At 38.9% G+C, this 22,530-nt stretch overlaps 1 protein-coding gene across 1 annotated transcript in view; it reads left to right on the top strand.

Annotated features, from left to right (window-relative positions):
• GABBR2 (gamma-aminobutyric acid type B receptor subunit 2) overlaps positions 1–22,530 on the top strand; it is a 400,562-nt gene that overhangs the window by 338,983 nt on the left and 39,049 nt on the right. The window contains exon 15 of the mRNA XM_009643511.2: positions 21,220–21,330. Within this exon, the coding sequence (XP_009641806.1) occupies positions 21,220–21,330 (111 nt within the window). The remainder of the gene's footprint in view (positions 1–21,219; positions 21,331–22,530) is intronic.

Below are 22,530 nucleotides of genomic sequence, written 5' to 3'. Positions count from 1 at the left end.
CTACAGAGATGGCCCACCCTATGGGTACTAGTGAAACCAAAATGAAACCCAGCACTCCTGCCCCCTTTGTAAATACAGCCTTGAACATCTTTGTGACAGTTCTCTCTGCCTTAATTGTTCTGGTTTGTTGCCTTTGGTCCTGGTGAGAATAGTCTCATAAAATGTCCTCCATCTAAAACATTTAAAAGAATTGCCTGCTATTTATTCCTGTGTCTATGTACCCATTTGCTCTTCATGTTCTAATGGCTGTGTCTGAGATGGGTTTGAATTTTCATGATAGATATAAATAGGATTTGCATTGTATCCTTATCTATTCTCCTCCAAGGAAATTGCTTTTAATTATTATTTAAGTTTCAACTCTAGTTACTGCTAAAACGAACTTCTGCTTCTAGCTTTAGGACTGAGAACCGAGCTGCAAATAAACATGAACTGAAATAATTAAATCAATTACTACCTTTGGTTATTTTACTGTTAATCTGTGTAGCCGTTATAGTTTCAGAATAATAATGTCCAAACTCATTTTAGCTGAAGTCATTTTTTTTGGTTGAGATTCATGCCGCCTTCTCAGTACTCAGAACTAGGTCTTGCTTGAGGCAGTCATTTAATTTGCAAAGAAATTTCTTCTCTAAACTTTGTCCCAATGTGACTTTTGACCAGTTTATATGTGGATAGCTGAAATAATACATTATTAACAGTTTATTAGCATCAGTTGCCATTTATCTCCTTTGGTATTATGCGTTCAATCAACTTTTTATGATTGGAGGCCATCATTATAACCTGTCAACTTTGTGTTTCAGCTGGGCTAAATACATGTGTAGTTTTGAAGTTAAACATAATAGCTTCTGTTTGGCTTTGGCAGCTCTGGATGCAGTGGGCAGTTATTACCAGGTTTCTGTAGTCTTGCTGTTACAGCCTTCTCTCGGATGCCTGTATCCCTTTCCCACACGCCACGAGTGAAGGATTGCCTGTCGCTCAGCCTCCCACAGGCTGAGCTGCTGTGGACCATACGGGAGATGCGTCTGCCTTCCTAGTGCTTCCCAGGTTTTCTCAGCCTTGTAGCAACCTGGCTGTTTCTTTCTCACCTCCACCACCAGAAAGGAAGGAAATCATAAGCAGAGAATGTGCCTACAAATGCCAGGGATGCAAGGAATTAAATTAATTAGCTACCTGAAAAATGTTCAGAGTTAAGGAGGGAATCTCCTTTGGACAGGAGAACACAGAGAGTGGCAAAGGAAGCAGAAGAAAAGGAGCTGGTGGCAGCAGACACATTGGTTATGAGTTGGCAGTAGTATTGGTTGCATGGTGGTGCATTCTTCATGGAAGACCAGCAACAGCCAAAGCGCTGCAGGAGGTATGTGGCAACAGAGCCAGGACCCCACATTAATGTAAGTTAATTGCCTAGATGCCTCATAGGCACCTAAGAGCAAATTTACCTTTTCGCAACCTTAGTGTAGTTGCCAGTTCTCCTTGCAGGTTTCTGAAATCCTAGCTCTTACACTTGTCAGATGCCCAAGTGCCATTTCTAGAGGAGAACTTCCTCAGCTGTGTTTGCTATTGAGCAGCTGGGCTCCTCCACCTCTGCCAGGGTTCATGGACTGAGCACTCCTCCATCTGATCTTCTGTTTGCACTCTTGGAGCACATTGTCTGCATTAGAGGACTCAAACCAGAGATCACAGCAGCCGTAGTCTCTTTAGTCTAATAACCTGTGGGAATGTAGGATGCACATTTATAAATTTTTCTCCTGGCTTTTATCACATTTCTTAGAAAAGTACCTCGGCCTTCCTGTTTGCATGACCAGGAACTGGAAATATCACATCCCTTTAACCAAGTGCTCAGTTTTCATGAATCCCTGTCTGACATTGTTCCTTGTTTTTGCAAAAAAAAAAAAAACCAAATCAAAAAACCAGCAGATCTTTAGGCTGTAACATTTAATATCCTAAGCCCTTTCTGTGAACCTCACCCATAGTCTCTCCTCCCAAGGACATTGCAAATGACAGCAGATTGAGCATGGAAACCAGAGGAAATGGCTTTGATTTTGAATCTGTTATTCAAATTTCTATCCATAAATTGAGCATAATTTCAATGCTACAAATACAGGCTTGCTGTAGGTCCCACAGCAGTTTAAATGTAATTGTAATGGTAGGCTTTATTTTTAAAGACTTATTTTTTTAATTGGAAATCAAATCCTTCTTGCCTGACTGAAAGCTGCTCTCATTTATGTAAGTGTATAGCAGTTCCACTCAAGCCACTGGAGTTGTACCAGGGTTGCTGAGAATACTATCGTCTTTAGAACAGTATAAACTTATTAGGATAACTGTTTGATCTTATAAGTGAATTCAGCAAGCTAAAATCACCCTTCATCTAAAGCAGATAATTACATTAGGGTTAAATTAATTGATTTATTTGATGGTTATATGCTGGAGCCTGCCAGGATCCTGAGAGTACCTCTCTCTTTGCTGCCTCGCTTGCTTCCTAGGATGGAAGTGATGGGACTGAGAGAAATGTGCAAGTTGCAAATGCAAATGTGCCACCACCCACTTCTCTGATATTTATTGCTGTTTACATAGCAGCTCAGGTTTGTGTGACATATCAGGCAAGAAAAGCGTCAGGTTGCTGCCTGACAGGATAGGAAGCCTGATTGTTCACCACCTGGCTTAGGCGTTACTGCTTGCACAAAACGAAGGTAACGTGTGCGTAACCTGACGGCAAATTCAAATTCTTCATTCGCCTACTCTCCATTAGATTTTGCTTTATGCTGGCTGTTCATGGAGGTATACCGTGATAAAAGATGCATGCTGTACCAGCTGTGCTCCTGGAACGGGAATCAGACACGATTAAAGTTTGCTGTTGTGACAGCAAAGGGGCAGGACGAATAGCTTGCAACTGTGGAATCCTTTTCAGAAGTGACATTTAGAGAAGCAAAATGCAGATGAGAAAGAAGTGAAAATTTGCAAGGAAGGTGATAGCCTTTCCCATACCTCCCTTGCTTTCCTTTAATTGTATGTGTTTCTTCTTTTACCTGTATTGCATTTTTTATTCCGACTTGAATCTCCCATGTTTTTAAAAGTGGTTTAAGGTCACCCATGCCATACCAAAAGTGGTTTAAGGTCACCATAAGGTGACCCATATGGGTCACCAATTCATTAGTGCTAGGTGCACCATACCTCATCTCAAGTCCCTTTAATTTTGTTCCAGACTTCAGCATACAGACAATCATAGGTTCATTTTACCTATTTTCATGTCATTATGAACACGGGCTTCTGGTAACCATGTTCATTCTTTAGACTATCCTGACAGTAGAGCATCAGTGTAAAAAACACAAAAGGAGAGGGAAAAGAGAGAGAAAGAGAAGAGGAGATACATATTTGATCTGTTCCAAGAGTGAAGAACATGTTGATTGGGACTTGAACCTTATTAAACCCTTGCATCTGTCTATCAAAAACACTGATTCTGAGCTATCAGCTTCATTAACTCCATTTGATGCAAAACTACTTGTTAAAACACAGAGTGACATGGAAGAAGTCATAAAAGTCAACCTGTTTGTTAAAACTCTTGCTTCTGGTAGTTGAATTTTCATTGAAAATTGAATTGCAGAAAGTCATATGAATGTGGCTAAACACAACCTGGGAAGTTGTTCTGAGAAGAATATATTCGGTATCTTGGGAGAAAAGTAAAACATCCTAAAATCTAGCAGTTGCTATGGAAATGCTTAAATTAAATGTAAAGCATGCATAAATTTTCAATATATCCAGCACTTTGGGAATTGGGGACATATGTTAGGGGAAAAGCCATATACATGAACACTAAGATAAGACTTGGGAATTTTTTCTGTGGATGTCAGGATTTGAAAGTATGAAGATACTCCAAAACCTGCCAGTTCCCTCACAAGACACTCTTTTGTCTGTAAGAAGGAATCCTTGGGGCCACACTTTTTATGATGTGCTCAAACTGTTGGCTGTGTAAGCTCTATGCGCTAAGGAGAAGATAGTGGCTTCTCTCCTGACCATCGTCAGTAAGGCCTGGACTTGTTGCACCTGCACAGGTGTGCCTGTACATGCAATACATGTACAGTACATGCAGATACATGTACAGTATCACAAGTGACTGGCTGGATGCAACACCTCTAAGGAACTACTCAGAATGACTAGTGGTTTGTATTATGGTATGTAGGAGCTACCCTCACAAATTAGGCTTACCATACAGGATCCTTTGCTATCACCATTTGACCTAAGTTAAAAACCGCAGATCTAGAGTGAGGGTATAGCTAAAAAAACCCTCCAGGTTTCTGTCTGTGGTGGTGCTGTCATGGCGAAAGTGTAATCAGCCTGAAGACTCAAATTTACAGAAACATTCTGAATCTCTACATGCTTGAAAGACAGCTTTTGTAAGGTGGTTTGGTTTTCTGTTTTGATCTTCTTGTTAAATTATGGTTCAGCATTCTAATACAAATTAAGAGAAACTCTGAATCTTCAACTTGCAGCTTCTTAAATGTCAATTTCCTCTTTAAAAAAAAATCCGTGTCAGAGAAATGTCATATGAAACTATAGACACACATACACACATGTACATTTGGTAATGCAAGTTATATGGTTTAATCTAAGTCTCGACTTCTGATATGAAGTGGCTTTGTGTCTGTCTGCATCAGGGTTTTAATTTGGGAATGCACTTCTGGAATGGTTCTCAGAGATGAAGACAAGAACTGGTGTCCTTTTCCATGAAACTAAATCAGAAGGTGCGCTCCAAAAGCGTGCCTAATGTGCTCCATCCACCGATGGGTGTTCAGCCCACAGGACTTTGTTTGAATGGGTATGCCTAGCCCAGGACGTGGTACGGATGGCGACTGAAAGTAGCTGCAGTTGTAGGAACCCCATAAAGCTTGAAAAATGCAAAAGTTCACAGGCGTAATCCTGACTCCACTAAAGTGAAAAATAAGATTTCCATTCCCTTTGGGGAAGGCATGTTATACCTCAAGTAGGCACTCTCCGTGCCTTGGCAGCTGGGTGACGAGAACTACAGCAATCGATGTTTAGATACGGCTACTGGATCCAAAGTCATGATATAATCTGAATTGCACTTATCTGCAGAGCTAGAAAAATATACCCTTTTGCACCCTTTAGCAAAGTCACATTAACCCTGCTGGACAGTCACATTAATGGATAGCTTTAATAACATCATAGCTTGTCTGTTCGCCACTGTCTGTTTGCACAAAATAAATTCCTCTGCTAACAGAACCTGCACCTGCCTCTCTTTTACAGCCATTTTAAATGCTATTTTGTACAGATGAGAGTGTTCATCATTTGTTAATAAGTGGCATGATGATGGGAAAAAGAGTGTATTCAGTCATGTCCTCCCTCCGTGTATCTATCACTTCTATTTTTATTGTTTCATTTAGATAATGCTGGAATACCAAGGCTTGAAGTTCATGCATGCAAATAACCCCACCTCCTGTTCTGGGAGATGCCAGTAAAGATGCTGTTATGTCCATATAGGCAGGTGTTTGATCAGGGAATTTCAGGTATATATTTATATTAATTCTCCACCAAGTAAAATATTCTGGCAAAAAAATCCAGAAGTAACAAATGGTACCTGGTGGATGTGATTTCAGTCTGTAAGCTACATGCTGTGTCTTCATAACCCATGGCATAGGCAAATGATTTTAACCATAGAGTTAAACATTACTGGACTCTTTTGAGACTATTTTGGCAACATAAAGCCTATTAAAGAGAGAATCAGGAGTCATATTTGTGAAAATATGTTTGGAATAGAAATTAAACTATAACATCTGCATTATGAGAATATATTTTTAATTAAAAAGATCATATTTACACAGCTAATATAGATCAGAGAGTATTGGAGGAAGCTGTGATTGCTTGTCACAAGAGACACTGGTCCTCAGGTTTGATTTGATTCACATGTGGACAATGCATATCTCAATGTTTAGATTCATGGTCACTCATTTCAATCCAAATTGCATATTTTGACTATTTTATTTGGTACAGTACTCGAAAGCAGTGTCTTTAAATATACTACATTGTAAATTAAAACCTTTTATTTAGTCATAATTAGCAGATATAGTAATTGAGATACCACAGACTTTATTTCTTTGGGGGGAAAAAATATTTAAAGAACAATAAGAAGTTAATATGCTTCTATAAAAATTTAAATGCATAGGGCCAGATTGTGATAGTTTTCTCATACAGCACTAAGGTACCATTTAACATGCAAATTAGGTCATGTGGACTATCTCCTTTTGAAGCACTAGGTTCAGATGTTCTTATTAATTTTTGGTTATACTGAATTCCACATGTTGCCCTGACTGCTGCAGTGAGAATTATTTGTGCAATATGGTACTGTATAATTGAGGAAGGCTATCACAAACTGTCTGTAAGGAATGGGTTCATGTAACTTTTAACTCTGGTTGAAATTAAAGTCCAGGTTTGCCTGATATAAGTCCAGGTAAACCCACAAAAACTAACATTCTGAAATTTAAGGTAAGAATTTGGGGTTTTTTCCTGAAAATAATAGCATGAGTACTTTGAACCAACTTTACTGTGGTGGTAGTTTTAATATTTTTCATGAACAATAAGTGTTCTAATCCCTAAATCATATGCAAACAAATGCCACTTATTCACTCTACGTAACACGTAATTCTTGGAGTTTTCACAGGTTAGCTAAATCATGATCTACTCAAATTTTTACATTTGTCTGTCCCATCGATATCCTATCACTGCTCAGTGGAAGATAAACAAGAGTGTGAATAACTGTCACATGTCTTTCCCTGTCCATTCTTTCCTGTATGGGAACACTGGATGGATTTTTTTTTTCAAGCTGAGGCACACTGGTTTTATTGTCAAGATCAAAACAATGCATTTCTATTTTGCCTGGATAGGAGTTCCTGTTCCTAAAATAGTAATAGTTTCTGATTCCTATAGAAGTGAATTCTGTAGCCTTCAACCAACTTCTAAGAAAGTGGGGTTTGCATTTCTAACAAATAATTGTTATAGTTTAATTTGTTGTATTGAATGCCTCCTGTATTCACAAAGAAATGTCAAGGTGATTGTGGGAACATCAGGCCTTGTTGCCATGGGAATACACATTTACTTACACAAACACAGTTCAAAAAGAAAAATCACTTTTCTAAAAGTTTATCAAAAGAGAAAATTCATTTATTAACACAGAATAAAATCCTGCTCTTTAGACAGAAAAATACTGGTCAGGTTACAGAAAGAACTATTTTCTGGGTTTTGTTTATGTTAACTGGGGGGCTGTGTATGGAATTGGTGCTGAGTCAGTTTGTATCCCACTAGCTGTCAGAGGCAGCTGCAGAAGGAGATGCTATTTAGGGAGAGCATGTGAACCTGGCCATTTTCTGCTTTAGCCCCCTCTTCCATTTCAGCTTAGCTTGGCAGGAAAAAGGGGAGATTTTCACCACCATTTCACATCTTCCCCACAGTCTTCTTGAACCAAAATGGTCTGATGTTTCAGTCTTCTTAAGGTTTCAATATTTTCCTCATTCCATCAGAACTCAGCATTTCTCCCAAGGGTTATTTCTGTCCTTGATGTGTTTGTGAGGCTCTTATTTCACCTTCTGATCACAAATGTCTGCTCTACTCTATAGAGAATCAAGTGATCAAGAGTTGTCACCACTGTCACTTTTTCAAGCCTCAGATGAGTTGTGAACACAAGCTCCAGCTTCAGTTTCTCATTGGTAAGGAAAGCTTCTTCCAGCAGAGGAGCTAAGATGTCTAACCTTGCCAAGTTGGATCATTTGGCTCTTGCCATAGCTGCTCCAGAGATCCTCAGCGTAGGTTTACTTTGAGGAAGATCAACTAAGAGCTGTTAGCAGAACATTCTTCATTTTCCTTAGCTTCTCAAAGCACATCAGCAAAATTGGGATTTCCTGGGGCCATGTCACTGCTGCTTAATCTTACCCAGCTATTCAGGCTGGTCCTGCTCCAAGGAGATCCTCTAGCACTGCAGCACGGACTCCAGTGCAAAGTGCCAGAAGGTCGCAGCTCCTGCCTCTCCTAAAGTCTTGTCACACTGCTTACCTTAAAGGGGATATGGTGACAGCATGATAATTGCTAAGGTAGCTCAAACAGAAGAGGTTTGTCCTGAAATGTGTGATAGTCCAGGGGCTGTAGGTGAATACCGCAAAGGAGGTGAATGCCAAGTCAGGCAAACCTAGCTGACACCACCCATCACCGTTCAGAAATACATTGCTTTTCCTGCCCTCATCCTGATATTGCTGTCTGCCTGTGCTTATCTCATCCTCTGCCCATCTTGCAGGGAACAGTGAAAAATGGTACAGAAGAGCAAAGGCACCGATCCGCTCACTGTTTCTTTTCAATGCCTTGATCTCAAAAATGAAAACTTGGGGTGTAAATGTAAGCTGTCGGGGGCTGTGACTCCCCCTTCCCAGTGGAATGGGGGAGAGGATTGGAAAAGAAAACCCGTGGGTTGAGATAAGAACAGTTTAATAATGGAAATAAAATGAAATAAAATAGCAGTAGTAATAGTAATACGATTAATAATAATAATAGAGAGAGCAAGTGATGCACAATGCAGTTGCTCACCACACGCTGACCAATGCCCAGCCCATCCCTAAGCAGGGATTGCAGTCGTCCCTGCCCCGGCCAACTCCCCCCAGGTATGACACCATAGGGTATGGAACAGCCCTGTGGCCAGTTGGGGTCAGCTGTCCTGGCTGTGCCCCCTCCCAGCTTCTTGTGCCCCTGGCAGAGCAGGGGAAGCTGAGAAGTCCTTGACTGGTGTAAACCCTGCTCAGCGACAACTAAACCATCAGTGAGTTATCAACATTCTTCTGGTACTGAATCCAAAATGCAGCACTGTGCCAGCTACTAGGAAGAAAATTAACTCTATCCCAGCTGAAACCAGGACAACCTGCTAAAATAAAATTATGTAATAGGCAGTCCTGAAAAAATAACAGGAGGAATGATAAAATCCCTAAGTACACCCTATTGAATAAAAGGATGGATAGATTCAGAGGACGGTGAAAGCATTTTACCTCAGAAATAACCACCTCAATGAATTCTTCAAGACCAGTAAAGAGTACAAGCTTTTCTGCCAATACTGGCTCCTGAAACAATCCTTTTATACTGACACCTGACACATCTGTACTGGGAAGGCGCTTATAGGCAAGATCATCTGTATATACCAAGACAACTTAAAGTTCACATGACAAGAGAAAAAATGTACAGCTATAGATATACACTGCATGTTCAGTTATAGAAAAAAATATGAAAATACATCAGAGAATGGTTACAGATCAGTGCTTCCTACAATTCTTTAGGTCGAAAATAAGCATTTTGTCTCACCCAGATATTTTAATACAAGAATTCATTGAAACATAATCTTATAAATAAGAAAATGTACCACTTTTGTCAAGAAGATGTAGGAATTGCAAGGTGTAGTAGGTTCCGAGTTATCTGTTGTACTACATATATATCAAACTTATGCTTCAAAAGCCAAGAAAAATCAATGATTTGATATGGAGTATAACAATGTAAAAAAAAATTCTATGGAAATATAAAATGGATTTTATGGTTGCTAGGTTTTGTTTCACGTTGGCTTGCTTTCTTATCAACTGAAAATTCTTCTGTGTATACTAGAGCAAAGGACCTGCAACATTTAAAGTGTGTGGTAGACTTGTGTTAAATGAAATCTGGTCTGACAGATGCTGAAAGAAGATAAATTATTTAAGAAAAATGTTGCATAAAAGTTTTACTGAACTGAGAGAAAGAAAAAATTCCCATGACTACCTGCTGTGCTCTGAATAACGTCAATAGAAGTGGCAACACTGAAATAGCTATTTGTAGAAGAAAGATATAATGGAAAAATAAAAAATCTCTGTAACTGCTATTCTTTTTGTGTTTTGGGGCCATGCAACTTTCAAGATAGCTTAGTGCAACTATTATTGGTTCTTACTTGTGTCAACTATTCCTATGAAATCCAGAGCAATACTTGGTAAGATTTCAAGGTTATCTATTTTCTTTTCTATAGCTTTTAAATGATCTTAACATCACTCTATTCATTTAGAATAAAGAGAAATTGAGATATTTTATGGCATTTGGGGTTTCATATATACACTTTGGTCTAACTTGACCTTGGGTGTTATGGTGGTATTAATCCTGGATATGGCTCCAGGGCAACCATGACCAGCAGAGTGTGCTCTGTTCCTCTCTTCAGAATTCAGGAAACATGCTGGTCCAATGGTCCAATGAAGAGCAGTAAGACTTGTTAAAGAAAGATAAAACATGTCCATAGTGAAAAACACTAGGAGCTCAATATTCAGCTTATCAAGGACTGCATTAAGAGTTTACTGGGCCAAAATCTGTAAATACCAACATAGGAACAAAATTTTGTTACTTAGCCTTTCAATTCATTAGACAAAACATAGTAAGAACTAAGGAAACCTGACACTAAATTAATTTCAGAAATGAGAAGCAAAATGAGCACCAATTTTTTGGCAGTCAACAGAATTGACTCAGCAAGATTTACATAGGTTCATCATCAATGTAAGTTTTTTCTGTAAGAGATGTTTTATTTCAAATTGGAGTTAGTGCAAGGGAAATCTACATCCTGTGTTTTGCTGAAGGTGGGACGATTATCAAAACAGTCTCATTTAACTGTAATGCCAATATAACTATGGAATCCTAAGTCTCATTTCAGATTTCTTCTTTAAGGCAGTAAAGGCATCGATGTAAGGTTCCAGAAGTAATTTTAGTTTGCTGAGGGCTACATCTTTCACAGCTGAAGCAGGACTCTACCAAAGATGAAGGCATACTCTGTGTACCTTTAGCCACCTGTACCCACCTCCAGGCTGTAGACTTTGCTGGCAGTAAAAATTTTAAAGATATGTGGTTCATTCTTTGGTGTCATTCTGCTCTAATATAGGATCAGTTACACTATCGAGTGTGAATCTTCAGAATTAACCTGTCAGGAGCATGGTTTTATGACCTTATTGCTGATGGTATTCCTTAATTGAGGTATTGAGATATTGTTCTCAGAAAACATTGAGTAGTCATAAGATTTATATACTGGTAAGAAAAAGGTGGTCTCAGTTAGTTTACCCATCAGAATTATTTTGGTAGAAAAGTGCTAAAATGTTCGTGTTGACCTTTGTTAACTAAAGAAAATCTCTTTTTAATTCAAAATGACCTTTCTTTTCAAAACAGAGTTAGGTTATATCACATAAGGTTAACAGTTTTGAAAGGTCAAAAGCAAATTAAGTCTTTTGGAGTAATAAAAATATTTCTGTTGTCCTCACCTTTATTTATTTATTTATTCATTTGTTCAGTTTTTGGATGGTGGTATGTAAAAATGTTTATACCTGAGACCTTATTAGTGTTGCAAGATGGGAGGAAAAAAATCTGAGACACAAATGTTTTCATGTACTTCTGTATATTAAGTTGTACCTTACATTTGACTGTCAACAAGAAATTAGGAGCTGATTTTAGACAGAGCAACTTCTGTGACAGGGAAGTTGAATCACCTAATTCTAGAAAGACTTTGGAGGAGATGTAGGTGCTTCTGCTACAACTATTGTGATGTAGTTATAAGAATATACTTATTAAGCTAGTCTTTGCATTTATGAATTAAAGATCAGCTCAAAATTTTTGAAAACAAAGGAAAGACCTCCACTTAATACAACAGTTTCTGAATTATATCTTAGTGAAGTCATAAAAATAGCAACACAATCCTCCAGTAGTGGGTTGACAGACCATCATCTAACCACTTTGGAGAGTGCAAAAGAATAGGTGAGGAAATAAAAATGCCCTTCATGTTGAGAAGTAATCTTTTTTATTTCCCACAGCCCGGAAACTATTCATTTGTCAGTGCCTGCAGAGGGGGGCAGTGGTCTCCACTGATATTTGCCTCTGAAAATATCATATGACCCTACTTTATGCTTCTTTCTTCCCCCACACCTCATATGCATATTTTTAAATCCTCTTAGGGAACGGATTTTTCACTTTCTGCATGAAGACAGTGTCCATTTGTTGTTGTCACTGCAATGCAAATAGGCATAGTAAGAAATATTGTCAGAATCCATAAATTAAAGGCATTATAGCCCTAAACAGAAAATATAAGAGGGTTGTAGAGGTGAGACTGTTGCCCTCCTGGGCCCAAATAGCTGGGCACAACTGAGGACCTGAGAGTTTTCCTTGCTGGGAGGAGCAATTGATGATAGATTCTGTTAGCTGTTGGGTGCAAATCTGGCTTATTTACAGGAAAAGTGCTGAATCCTGTTTCTCTAAGCACCACAGAAAGAAGGATAAGTCATATCCTTGCTTACAACTCAAAGCCTACCCTCTAGAAAATTATCTGCAAAAAGAGCCTCTACCTTGGTTCCTGAGGGGGCCATGCTAGCAGTTTGTCTACAGCCGTCTTCTGCATTTTTGCTCTCCTGTTCTCCTTTATGCATTTGCCGTACTTCCACATTAACACTGTCTGTTTCTATTACTGTAAGCAAGGAAGTGTTGAATTGCTCCAGCCACCAAGAAGAGTGGCTGGCGTGGCCTCCAGTGTAGCAGGAAATCTAGTTAGGAAAGGGAAAAAAAAACCAAAACAAAACCTAGAAGAAAGTGCAAGTCCAGCTTGTCAGCCACAATTCTGGGCAGCTTCACAAGAAAGGAGGGGAAAATACTCTTCCTCAGTTTGTGAAGCTGATAACGAGAAGTGCACGTTTCCAGAGCAATCTGTGTAGCACAGGAGGGTCTGCGTAGTAGCAAAGGTCCTCATTCCTCCAACCTGGTTTTCTTAACATATCTTGGCCTTTTGCCCTTCCTTCAAAGAAAAACACATGTTCTACTGCTGAGAATGCTTTATTAAGTCTTTGTAACACTTGTCCCGCTGCCTCCATGCACATACGCAGAAACGTTTCATTATCCAGTCTCTAGATATGTAATTGGGGCAACATTCTCTGAGGAAATAATATGATGTAAAATTTCTACTGAAGAGATCACGGGGTGCAGAGTGGGAAGACTTAGTCACAGTTGTTTGAAACACTCCATGATACAAGAGAATTTTGCCTTTTCCCTTTCATTGCATCCCTAGTCTGCATTTGTTTGCAGGGATCACAGGGGTTTCTTTACTCAGTCTGATCTATTATTTTGTATTTTACATTAATGCAAATAAATGAAACTGCTTGGATTAGGGGATGATAGTAATAAAAATACGGAGAAATCTCTGGGAACCTTTTGGCTCTCAAAAACCAGTTTCATTTAAATAAAAATGAAGCACCGCAACAGCAAAATAAAAATCATTAGGTAAAGTGATGTTGTAAATAACGCTGCTGAGAGATTTTCTTTACAAGTAAATGTATGGACACATTCACAATACAAGAGTTTATAAATAGCTCTTCTGGCATTTTATCATCTTTCAATCACACTAACTTACAGTATGTATGCTTACTGCTTTACGGAATTATTTGTACAAGAGACAGATGGGGAGCTAGAAAGTAGGTTTGTTTTAAAGATATTACAGCGTGACTGTCACCGTGACTGTCTTACCGGGCCTTATTGTTTTGGGGTAGTAGGAATTACAGTGGTTGTCTCCAACATGTTTTCTTTTTTTTCTTTCTTTCTTTGCTCCCGTCCGCTTGTAAAGTTAGACCTGGATTCTGTATTTGTAGCAAGCTGAGTGATGTAAAATAACTGCCTTAATATCCTTGAAGCCCCAAAGTGTATTAGGATTTTCTTCCTTGGCTTATGTGTACTTCTTTTTATATTTTAGAAAACCAAATTTAAAAAAAAAGTGACCAGATAGGAATATACATGTTGGTATTCCAGCAAATGTAATTTCATTGTGTGATGATTTCTAGCTAGCCGACCATTACAGAATCACTGTCCGATGTGTCTGCTGTGCTAAAATACCACTTGAACTGAAGATTTTTTAGAAGTTACAATGTAAACAGGATTTATTCTGAACTGTTAGAAGAGTTTAATTTTTTAAGTTTTTAAGTTTTTATGAAGCTAGATAATGCGTAAGTCCAGCCCATTGACTGAGGTGGGGCGGGGAGCTGAATTTCAGTATAACAGGAAAATGAACGAAGCAGAAAATACCCTGTGATCACCCTGGATGACCTAAAGATATCCTTTACTTCACGTCGCAGGGGCAGGGGGTGTGTATTGAGATCTGCATGAGAAACCTTGCATCCTGGAACACTGTAAATCCTTCTCTGGAGAGCTCCACCGAGCCACCCCTGTCATGGGTTTGGGAAGAAGGGGCATACTGAGCCCAAGGCTGACTTCTGTCCTGCACAGATCACTCCTGAGCCCAAGCCACAGGGTTGTAGTTTAAAATAATACTGCTATACTGTGTTGCTGCAGTACTCATCACCACTGTGGAACCATTGGAAACTTCAAGAGCAATCATTATCCTCATTCGTTAATGTATTTGAAGTGGCTGGAATCTTCTCTGTTACAAACTAAGACAAACTTAAAGTTTCTAAAACTTTCACAAAAACACAGAGACAATTTTTTTTGTTTGTTTTGCATCAATTTGAAATGCCAGTAATATATTTTTAATCTGTATAATTAATACAAATAAGTACTGGTTTAAAAGTTAGTCACAATCTAAAAATCACAAATTACTTTGGAGGGGGACATCATAAATGCAAAACTGATTTTAAATGTCATTTCAAGTCATTAAATTTATTGAAATTGATCCTTTTCCAAACAAAAAAAGAGTCAAGTAGAAGAAGTTTTCTTCAACATTTTTTCCAGTAAATTTGTAATTAAAATTTATAATTGGAATTGGAACTTTAGAAACTCCTAGTTCTAATTTCTAATTAGAAATTTACTGTAGAAAACTGCATCTATCTCTGGAGCAATAAAAACTGGAGTGAGGATTTTTATATTGATCATAGTTATCAGAAAGAAAGATGTTTTTTCTAACTCAAAGAAGTAAAGCATAATAGGCTGCATTCCTCTCAGATTTCCCAGGCAATTTGCTTAACCTTCATATGACCCCTCCTCCTCATCTAAAGAAATGAGGTAACAGCTCCCTTTCCGATAGTATCACGAGCACTAATCCATTGTTCAGGTACAAAGTAAATCCACAGATTAGGAGCTGGAGCAGTTGTAACTACTTCATGAAATAAAATTTTGTCTTCCACCTCAGATTATGGAAAAAAAATCAAAAAAGTAACATTGCTAAACTTTTGATCCTTATGAGAAGGTTCTCTATTCAGTTGGGAACTGATACAGCATACCATCTTGCTGCAGTTGTGTATTCATAGTCATAAACTGTAAATGTTTTTACAAATGTAAATAACATTATTTAAACAGTTTGAAAAAAAAAACCAAATCTAAATTCAAGTCTAAAATACTCTTCTCTTTGGGGCCTGCATGAGAGAGCATCAAGTGTGCACACTGGATGCAATGGACGTTGTAGTTGCTAGAACCTCGTCCTTACCTTCTCCTGAGGTCAGAAGATTTAAGTTGCTCATTTCTCTTGCATGGAGTGGCCAGGTGTAAGGATAGTTATGTAGTTGAAAGCCTGCTTTTATTAACAGAATCCTGCATTCCAATACTGGAAATTAGCCCTTACTATATGAAATAGTACTGAGCTCACCTATTAAAAGCTGATTTTCTGTTCCATGATCAAATTGTTCCATGACTCTGAATCAAAGAAAAATACATGAAGAAAAAGTCTTTAAATCAGTCACTGTCCTGGTTCATTAGACTGTTACAGAAATGACTGAACTTCTCAATTAATCTTGAAAAGAAATTAAATTGGTCACTGTACTGCAAGAATCCAGTAACAGTTTTGTGTTCGGCTGATCTACTATACAACGTACAATGTGTTTCTCAGTGTGTCTGAACCCAAGCTCAGATATGAACAAAGACAAACAAGCTTTTATTCTAGGTTGCCTACCAAGTTTTTACCTGGAAGACATTCCAAGTGAGCCACCCCAGCTTAGTATTGCATTTGCGGGTTTGCATTCATTGAAGATATGACTACGCAAAGTAAAAAATATATGAAACAAAAGGGAACCGTTTCCTGGCAAATCTCTTTTTCACATCACAGTTGTTTTTCTCTAAAAATACCCTCAAACTATAAAGTAACTGAAAAGTAGACAGCCTCTGATCCTTCTCGTTCTCTTTTCATCAGTAATTGAGAGCCTGGCTACAATACACTGTGTGTGAAAACACTGTAAACCCTTTTGTGGAACACCTTTCCATACGGGTGTGCAGTTTAGCACAGAGTAGGGCCTGTTACAACATGCAAGTAAATTTAATTTCTTACAGAATTTATAGTATAAACTAACTATAATTATCCTGGGGGGGGAAGTGAATTTAAAAAGAAGTAAGAATAATTTTCTAATTTAGCAAAGTCTGATTTTCAGATAAGGAATCACATTTGGGCTCCATATGTCTGTTAAATGTGCCAAATTAAAAATGCCAGAGATGTCTAATTCACACTGCAGACTAGTGATAGTATACAGTCATTATGCCAGTTAGATGGAAGCCATTTACAGGGAAGATAAAACAGGGAGTGGGATGGTATATGAAGACCATTTTAACAGTGTGACAGAAGAGTATGATCCTGTATTTTCCTATATTATGGGAACCACAGTTTATTTTAAACCTAGTAAACAGAAGCTGCAACTATTTACCTTATGTTTCGTATCCATCTTTGGAAAAGACTGAGGCCCAATGTTCTGATTTTCCCACCAATGAAACTGCAGAAATGGCAAAATGTTGCACTGGAAATCTGCTGCAAAGTTTCTTAGAAAGCTTGCTGAGATTGTCCACCCATGAGCTGTGTTACACAGCAGCATCACAACTCTGTAAATTAGGATCATCTGCCATACCAGCAATGGGACCTGTGGAGGTCACCACACAGAAGTAGTACCCTAGGAAGATCAAGCACTTTTGGATACTTGTGCGGTGGCCCAGTCTGTTCTTCACAGACATTTGCTGGATGAAATGCCTCATGGAGCATAGACCCTTCCTCCATTTAAGACCTATGTGAAGCTATAGAGAGAGAATGGCAATAAAGACACAAAATGAGTCAACGCTACATTAATCTACATGCTACAAATATCTTCCCTCTGCGTGGGGTCTTTTCCAAAGGGATTTTGACTAGTATAATAGACACTAAGAAATCATAGTTACAGATGAAAAAAGGATACATGGGCTGTCTTTGTATGGATCAGATAACATCATGCCCATAAGGCACAGGTGCCTCAGGGTGGTTTGCTCTATCTTCCCAAGCCCTAACCTGAGATAGGGAAAGCTGTCTGTTACACCGCATACATTCGTTTACTCAAGTAGAGATGGATCTTAAAGAAACTAAGATAATCGTTCCACAAAAACGGCATGTGCACGTGAAGCCTTTCTGCTTCCCTAACATGGGCCACTCTGGCAAGCAGCTTAAACAGAGCCTGTGGTTTTGTATGGCAATCCATAGATATGTGAAGGAAACAAGGGTCCCATTGCTGCTTGGTTATGTTGAGGAGGTGTAGGAAGGCAGGAAGCACTCAGCAGCCTCTGTCATTGCTCCTGCCCTGGTCTCTCCTGCAAGTTTCCCTGCTGGTTCCAGATGATTTTAAGCTTCACTCCTTCCTCTGGCAGTACCCACCTAAGCCATCAGTCACCTGTGATGACAAGGATCTGCCTACCAGCCGACCAGCAGACTGAAGAGCAAAGAAAATGAAAAGGCAACAGAACTACTGAAGTGACTAATAATAATTTGCATGCACAGAGAGGGGGTATAAACATTCTGTAGATTTACCGGTTTGGGTTGCTTTCTAGACCTAGCAAATCTCATGTAAAACAAGCATTTTACTGGTGATGATACACAAGTCTTGTATGAAGTGAACAGATTAAACTGTTTATGTTCAACTGCTGAAAACACTCCAGAAATTAATGTCAATGTCAGAAACCTTATTAGGTTTCAGAAGAGGTAGGAAAGCTTCAGCCTAATCACAAGATAGGAGGTCTTCAGGCTTTTGAGAATGACATCTGAAGGGCATTTAAATTGTTTTCTATAAAAGGAAAGGGCAAATTTCCAGTACATATATAATCACTGGTAGCATTTATGTTGTCATCCTCTCTAAAGCAGTAACAAAGTGCACAAATGGTGGATGATTAGAGAGGTCAGTGAAGTGCTCCATTCAGCTGTAATTGTAGAGTTTTTAAAAATTCTTTTGACATCAGAAAATATCATATGTTTTTTTAACCCAGCTTTTTGCTATGATTAGTTAATTCATGCAAAATCAGTGAAGAAACGGAATGGCAAATTGAAAGCAGTAAAACAGGAATGTCATTTTGCAGTAGCAGTAAGCAATCAGCAAAATCAGTTCACTGTAAAATTACTGCTACCTGCCAACATTTAGCTCCACATGCACAAGTATTCAGCAAAATTTTCTTGAAAATACTGCCACCTTGCAGATCTGGAAAGTGCTTTGGAAGAAGTGCTGCCCCATGTACACTTTTGCTGATGCTGCAATCAGTATTTCCTCTTTTTCTGCTCCCTCTAGAGCACTTCACAAGAATTTCTTATCTCACACAGAAAATCTGAATACACTGTTTTATTTAATTAACATATTTTTTATACTATCATTGCCTTATAAAACCTGGCAATCTTCCTACTAAGAAAATGATACTACTTCTTTCTCTCTAATAGGATTTGAAAACGAGTTATGTTTTCCATTTCATCATTTTTCTGCCCGGGTCTCTCACTTTTGAGTAATGAATGGACATATGCTTTCCAATTTTGAAGCAAGTTTGCATTAGAGAATAACCACTTAGTGATAATAAAAAGATTATCTGCCACTGAGCAAATAGGAGTTTGCATTTCAGTAATATTCTTCAAAATAAGGAACAATTCCGATTGTTCATAGCTGGTGAAAAGTGGTGGAATGCTCCAGCCTAAGTGTGAGTGGTGGAAGCAAACCACGTGACATCGTCCATCGCACCAAGTGGAAGTCTACATTATTTATGGACTGTTTCACAAAAGTATGAAACTGAAATAGAGGGAATACATGGCAGAAAGGATGTAGAGCTGGGGCAATGAAGAGACAGTGCTGACTCCCCAGTGTGAAGAAAAAGAAAAAAAAAAAAAAGAAAGACATTCTGATGGCCACAAGCTTAAATTTTATGTAATTTCCGTAATTCCAGACCATGAGGGTTGCAACTAGTGGCATACTCTAACTCAAAGATGGCAAAAAATATCTTTATAGCAGGCTTAGGTTTAGTTTAGGATTTCAGAAAAATGTCTCTTTAGTACAGTCCTGTTCACACATCATTTACACATTCAGAGCTATATTTGTCATGTGAACATTACCTCATACTGGCCAAAAATTTTGTTGAACATAGCAGGTCACAAATTTGAGAGGAAAGGATTCTTTCCCTTCAGTGGTCCTAAATTTTAGCATTGGGGTTTTGTCATTGGTGAGGGGGAATGAGGTAGTTTAACTGATCCTCAGATGAACATCCGTAGCATCTTAAAATTTGTGATGCCACTTAACATTTGCAGTCATTTCAATCCTTCAGCTAATCGTTGTTAGCTTGCCATCTGCAACTGTTGGGCTGGAGTCATAAGCTCTCTGGGAGAGTTAATATTGCCTTCTTGGTTTTTAACCTTTTATTTTAGGACACCTTTCTTCAAAGTTCTTTATTCTCCTGTTCAGGGTTTCTATAGCAGTCCAGGATAAGAAAAGGTTTTAAATGTTAATGTCTTGCCTACTGCAGGATTTGCAAAGTGGTGAATCCTTTGGCTGTGCAGTGCATAGCACAAGGTTGGTTGAGGTTTTTTTGTCCACCCATATCTACCTCCTTGTTTGTTATATTGTCTTTTTACAGTGTATCAGGTCAGGGGCAATACAAAATGACTCCGGAACAAACTGAGCTGTGGATTAGTGCTGTGACCACTGAAATCCATAGCAAAATTCACACCAGCATCAGAGGCAGCAAGAATAAGCTTTAGGAAATTATTCAGATCTCTCTAAAGTCCTTCCACATACAATTCTACATTTCAGTTGGTGAAAATGTGATTTCCCCTTATCTCCTTATAATAATCATTATGCTTCTGCATGAAACATTTTGTACGTGTTATTCATCAAAAAGAGAAATTGCAAAGCCCACTGGGACAACCAGGTACAGAAAGTTAAGTCTGGGTTTAGCTGAAGTTCAGCTCTAGTCTTTCAAAGCAGAAAGGAAAAATAGCTTTCAGTATTTCAGTGTAGTCAGTAAAGCAAAACAGACTGGAAGTACACACAGCTCCGAACGGCCAACAGGAGGGTTCTGTGGTATCTAACCAAAACAGGGTATCTTAGAATCACATATGAGAGGCACCTTGTGTTCTTCTACAGTGTACAACATTAAAAAGCAGTTGGGCCATACCCAAATATGTATTCTAATTGTATACAGCATAGTAGCTAGTACCCATTTGTGTCAGCTAGGTTCTTTTTCCTGTTGTAAAAAAAAAAAAAAAGGTGAGGGAGATGATTAGGGGTTGTTCCTGCAGGTTTCTCTGAGGCTTAATTAAAACTTCTCCCTCATACAAACAGTCCTGTAGTCTGCAAGTCCTCTCGATTCTGCACTTTTATCCAATGTCCTTTTCAAAATAAATTGAAAGCTACAAAGCTTCCAGCAGTATTAAATTTTGCATAGGCATTCACTTGCTCTAAAGGACATTTTTTCCAGATTTTTGATGATTTATACTCTCTTCTAAGACACTGATGTAGTTTCCATAGGAAATGGTCTTTGATTTAGCTCATGGTTATCAATGAAAAAACACCTGAAACACAGCAGTGTTTCATGCATTGTTTATCAACCATTTGCCAGTGAGACAAGAACCGCAGGTGAAAGGAGGGATGACTTGAAGCACATTTATTTTCATGCCTGTGCATTCAAGCTGTTTGCCTTGTAGAAAAATTAGATGTCCTAAAGCTGATAAATGTGACTGACACTGTGAAAGGCAGAGTGACTTCAGACATTTTCTTTCTGGTTTGCAGTAGAGGTGACCTCACCCGGTGGTAGCAATCACACAGTTGCTTCCTCAGATCTTTGCTTTTCACTGTATTCTTTTGCAGGTTCATGGGTCTGCGGTCATCACAAGTTACTTTAAAGATGTCCACTCTGTATTCTACATGTCCTCAATCTACTGAGAATAGATTTAAGCACCTCTGCGGTGAGAATACAAATGAAATCTGAATCCAAATATTTCACCTTTTATTTTTGCAGCCGGACCCTGCGGGCAGAGATATCTCCATCCGACCAATCTTGGAGCACTGTGAAAACACTCACATGACAATTTGGCTTGGGATTGTCTACGCTTATAAAGGGCTGCTGATGGTAAGCAGAGCTTGTTCTGCACAACACTGACTTCAAGCTGCTATTTACTGATAGGCATGAACTGAATTAGAGTTGCTTTCCTGATGGCTGGGAGTGAGTTAAAACTTGGTTGAATACATCTTTTATAATTGGACCTGTTCTAAAGTTCACTAGGTGGTAATTTGTGGATATATGAATACATAAGATAAGACGCTAACAGCACTTAAGCTGAATACTATAGATATACTTCAAACCAAGAAATTCAGTAGTGAAAAGATGGGTCTTTGAATGGGACAACTTTGTAAACAAAGAAGCCCCATCATCTGAATTCCTTTAGGTTCTCCAAAAAGGTGGGTCTAGGTTGTTCTAGATGTTTGCCTCTGAGTTGCAAATGTCCTTCAGGAACAGTTGCAGGAGAAGCAAGATGCATTCAGAGCCTGAATCAAAATAATCCTTTTGTCACCAAGGCCCACCTCCAAAAAAAGATTTTGTTACTAAAATGGACCTCAGGAACCAGGAATCCTGAACCTTGATAGCTTCAAAAAAAGAAAAAACAAAACAACCTGACTATTAGTGACTAAAAGCTCCTAAGCCTCAAGGTTTTAAAAACATCTGATTTTGACATCACTGACCAGCTGAACACCTATCTTGAGCTGAGCCCCATCTGGACCCTAAACCTAGATAAACATTAGTTTACACTGCCTGAAGTGTTCAATCTGTTCTGTGCATTTGTAGCATGCCTGTTTGTCAGGACCCCCCATGCAGGACTGGGCCAGCTGCTTCCACTCAGCCTGGTTGGTGCTGCTGCCCTGGGGGAAGCCAGGGAGAGGGAGCTGCTGGTGCCTGGAGTGCTCCTCTTCCCTCTCCACAGCGAATGACTTCTCTGCTGGCCTGCAGAGTCCTGCTGCTTTTCATGCTGCTTTTTTCAGGCTGAAAGACCTTTAAATACATGATATGAAGTTCAAGAGGAAGGGATGAGAGCTTTTTTTTCTTTTTTTAATTCTAAACAGTCGGTAGCTTTGTGGTCAGACTGGTCTGCTGGGGAGTGCCTTCAGGCAGAGAAGGCAGTACCACCAAGTATCTCCAGTTCCCAGGTGAGAGCTCTGATCCTGGAACTACCAACCAAAAGGAAGCCTTCCCACCTTCTCTTTAAAAAAAAAAAAAAAAAAGCCAAAAAACACCCCAAAGCCCAAAAAACCCAAAAACTTTAATGTGAACAAC

This window comes from Egretta garzetta, unplaced genomic scaffold (assembly GCF_000687185.1).
Source record: "Egretta garzetta isolate BGI_Z169 unplaced genomic scaffold, ASM68718v1 scaffold88, whole genome shotgun sequence".
Classification (NCBI taxonomy): domain Eukaryota; kingdom Metazoa; phylum Chordata; class Aves; order Pelecaniformes; family Ardeidae; genus Egretta; species Egretta garzetta.
The sequence above is the reverse complement of the archived record's forward strand: the minus strand, read 5'-3'. Positions and strand labels throughout refer to the sequence as shown.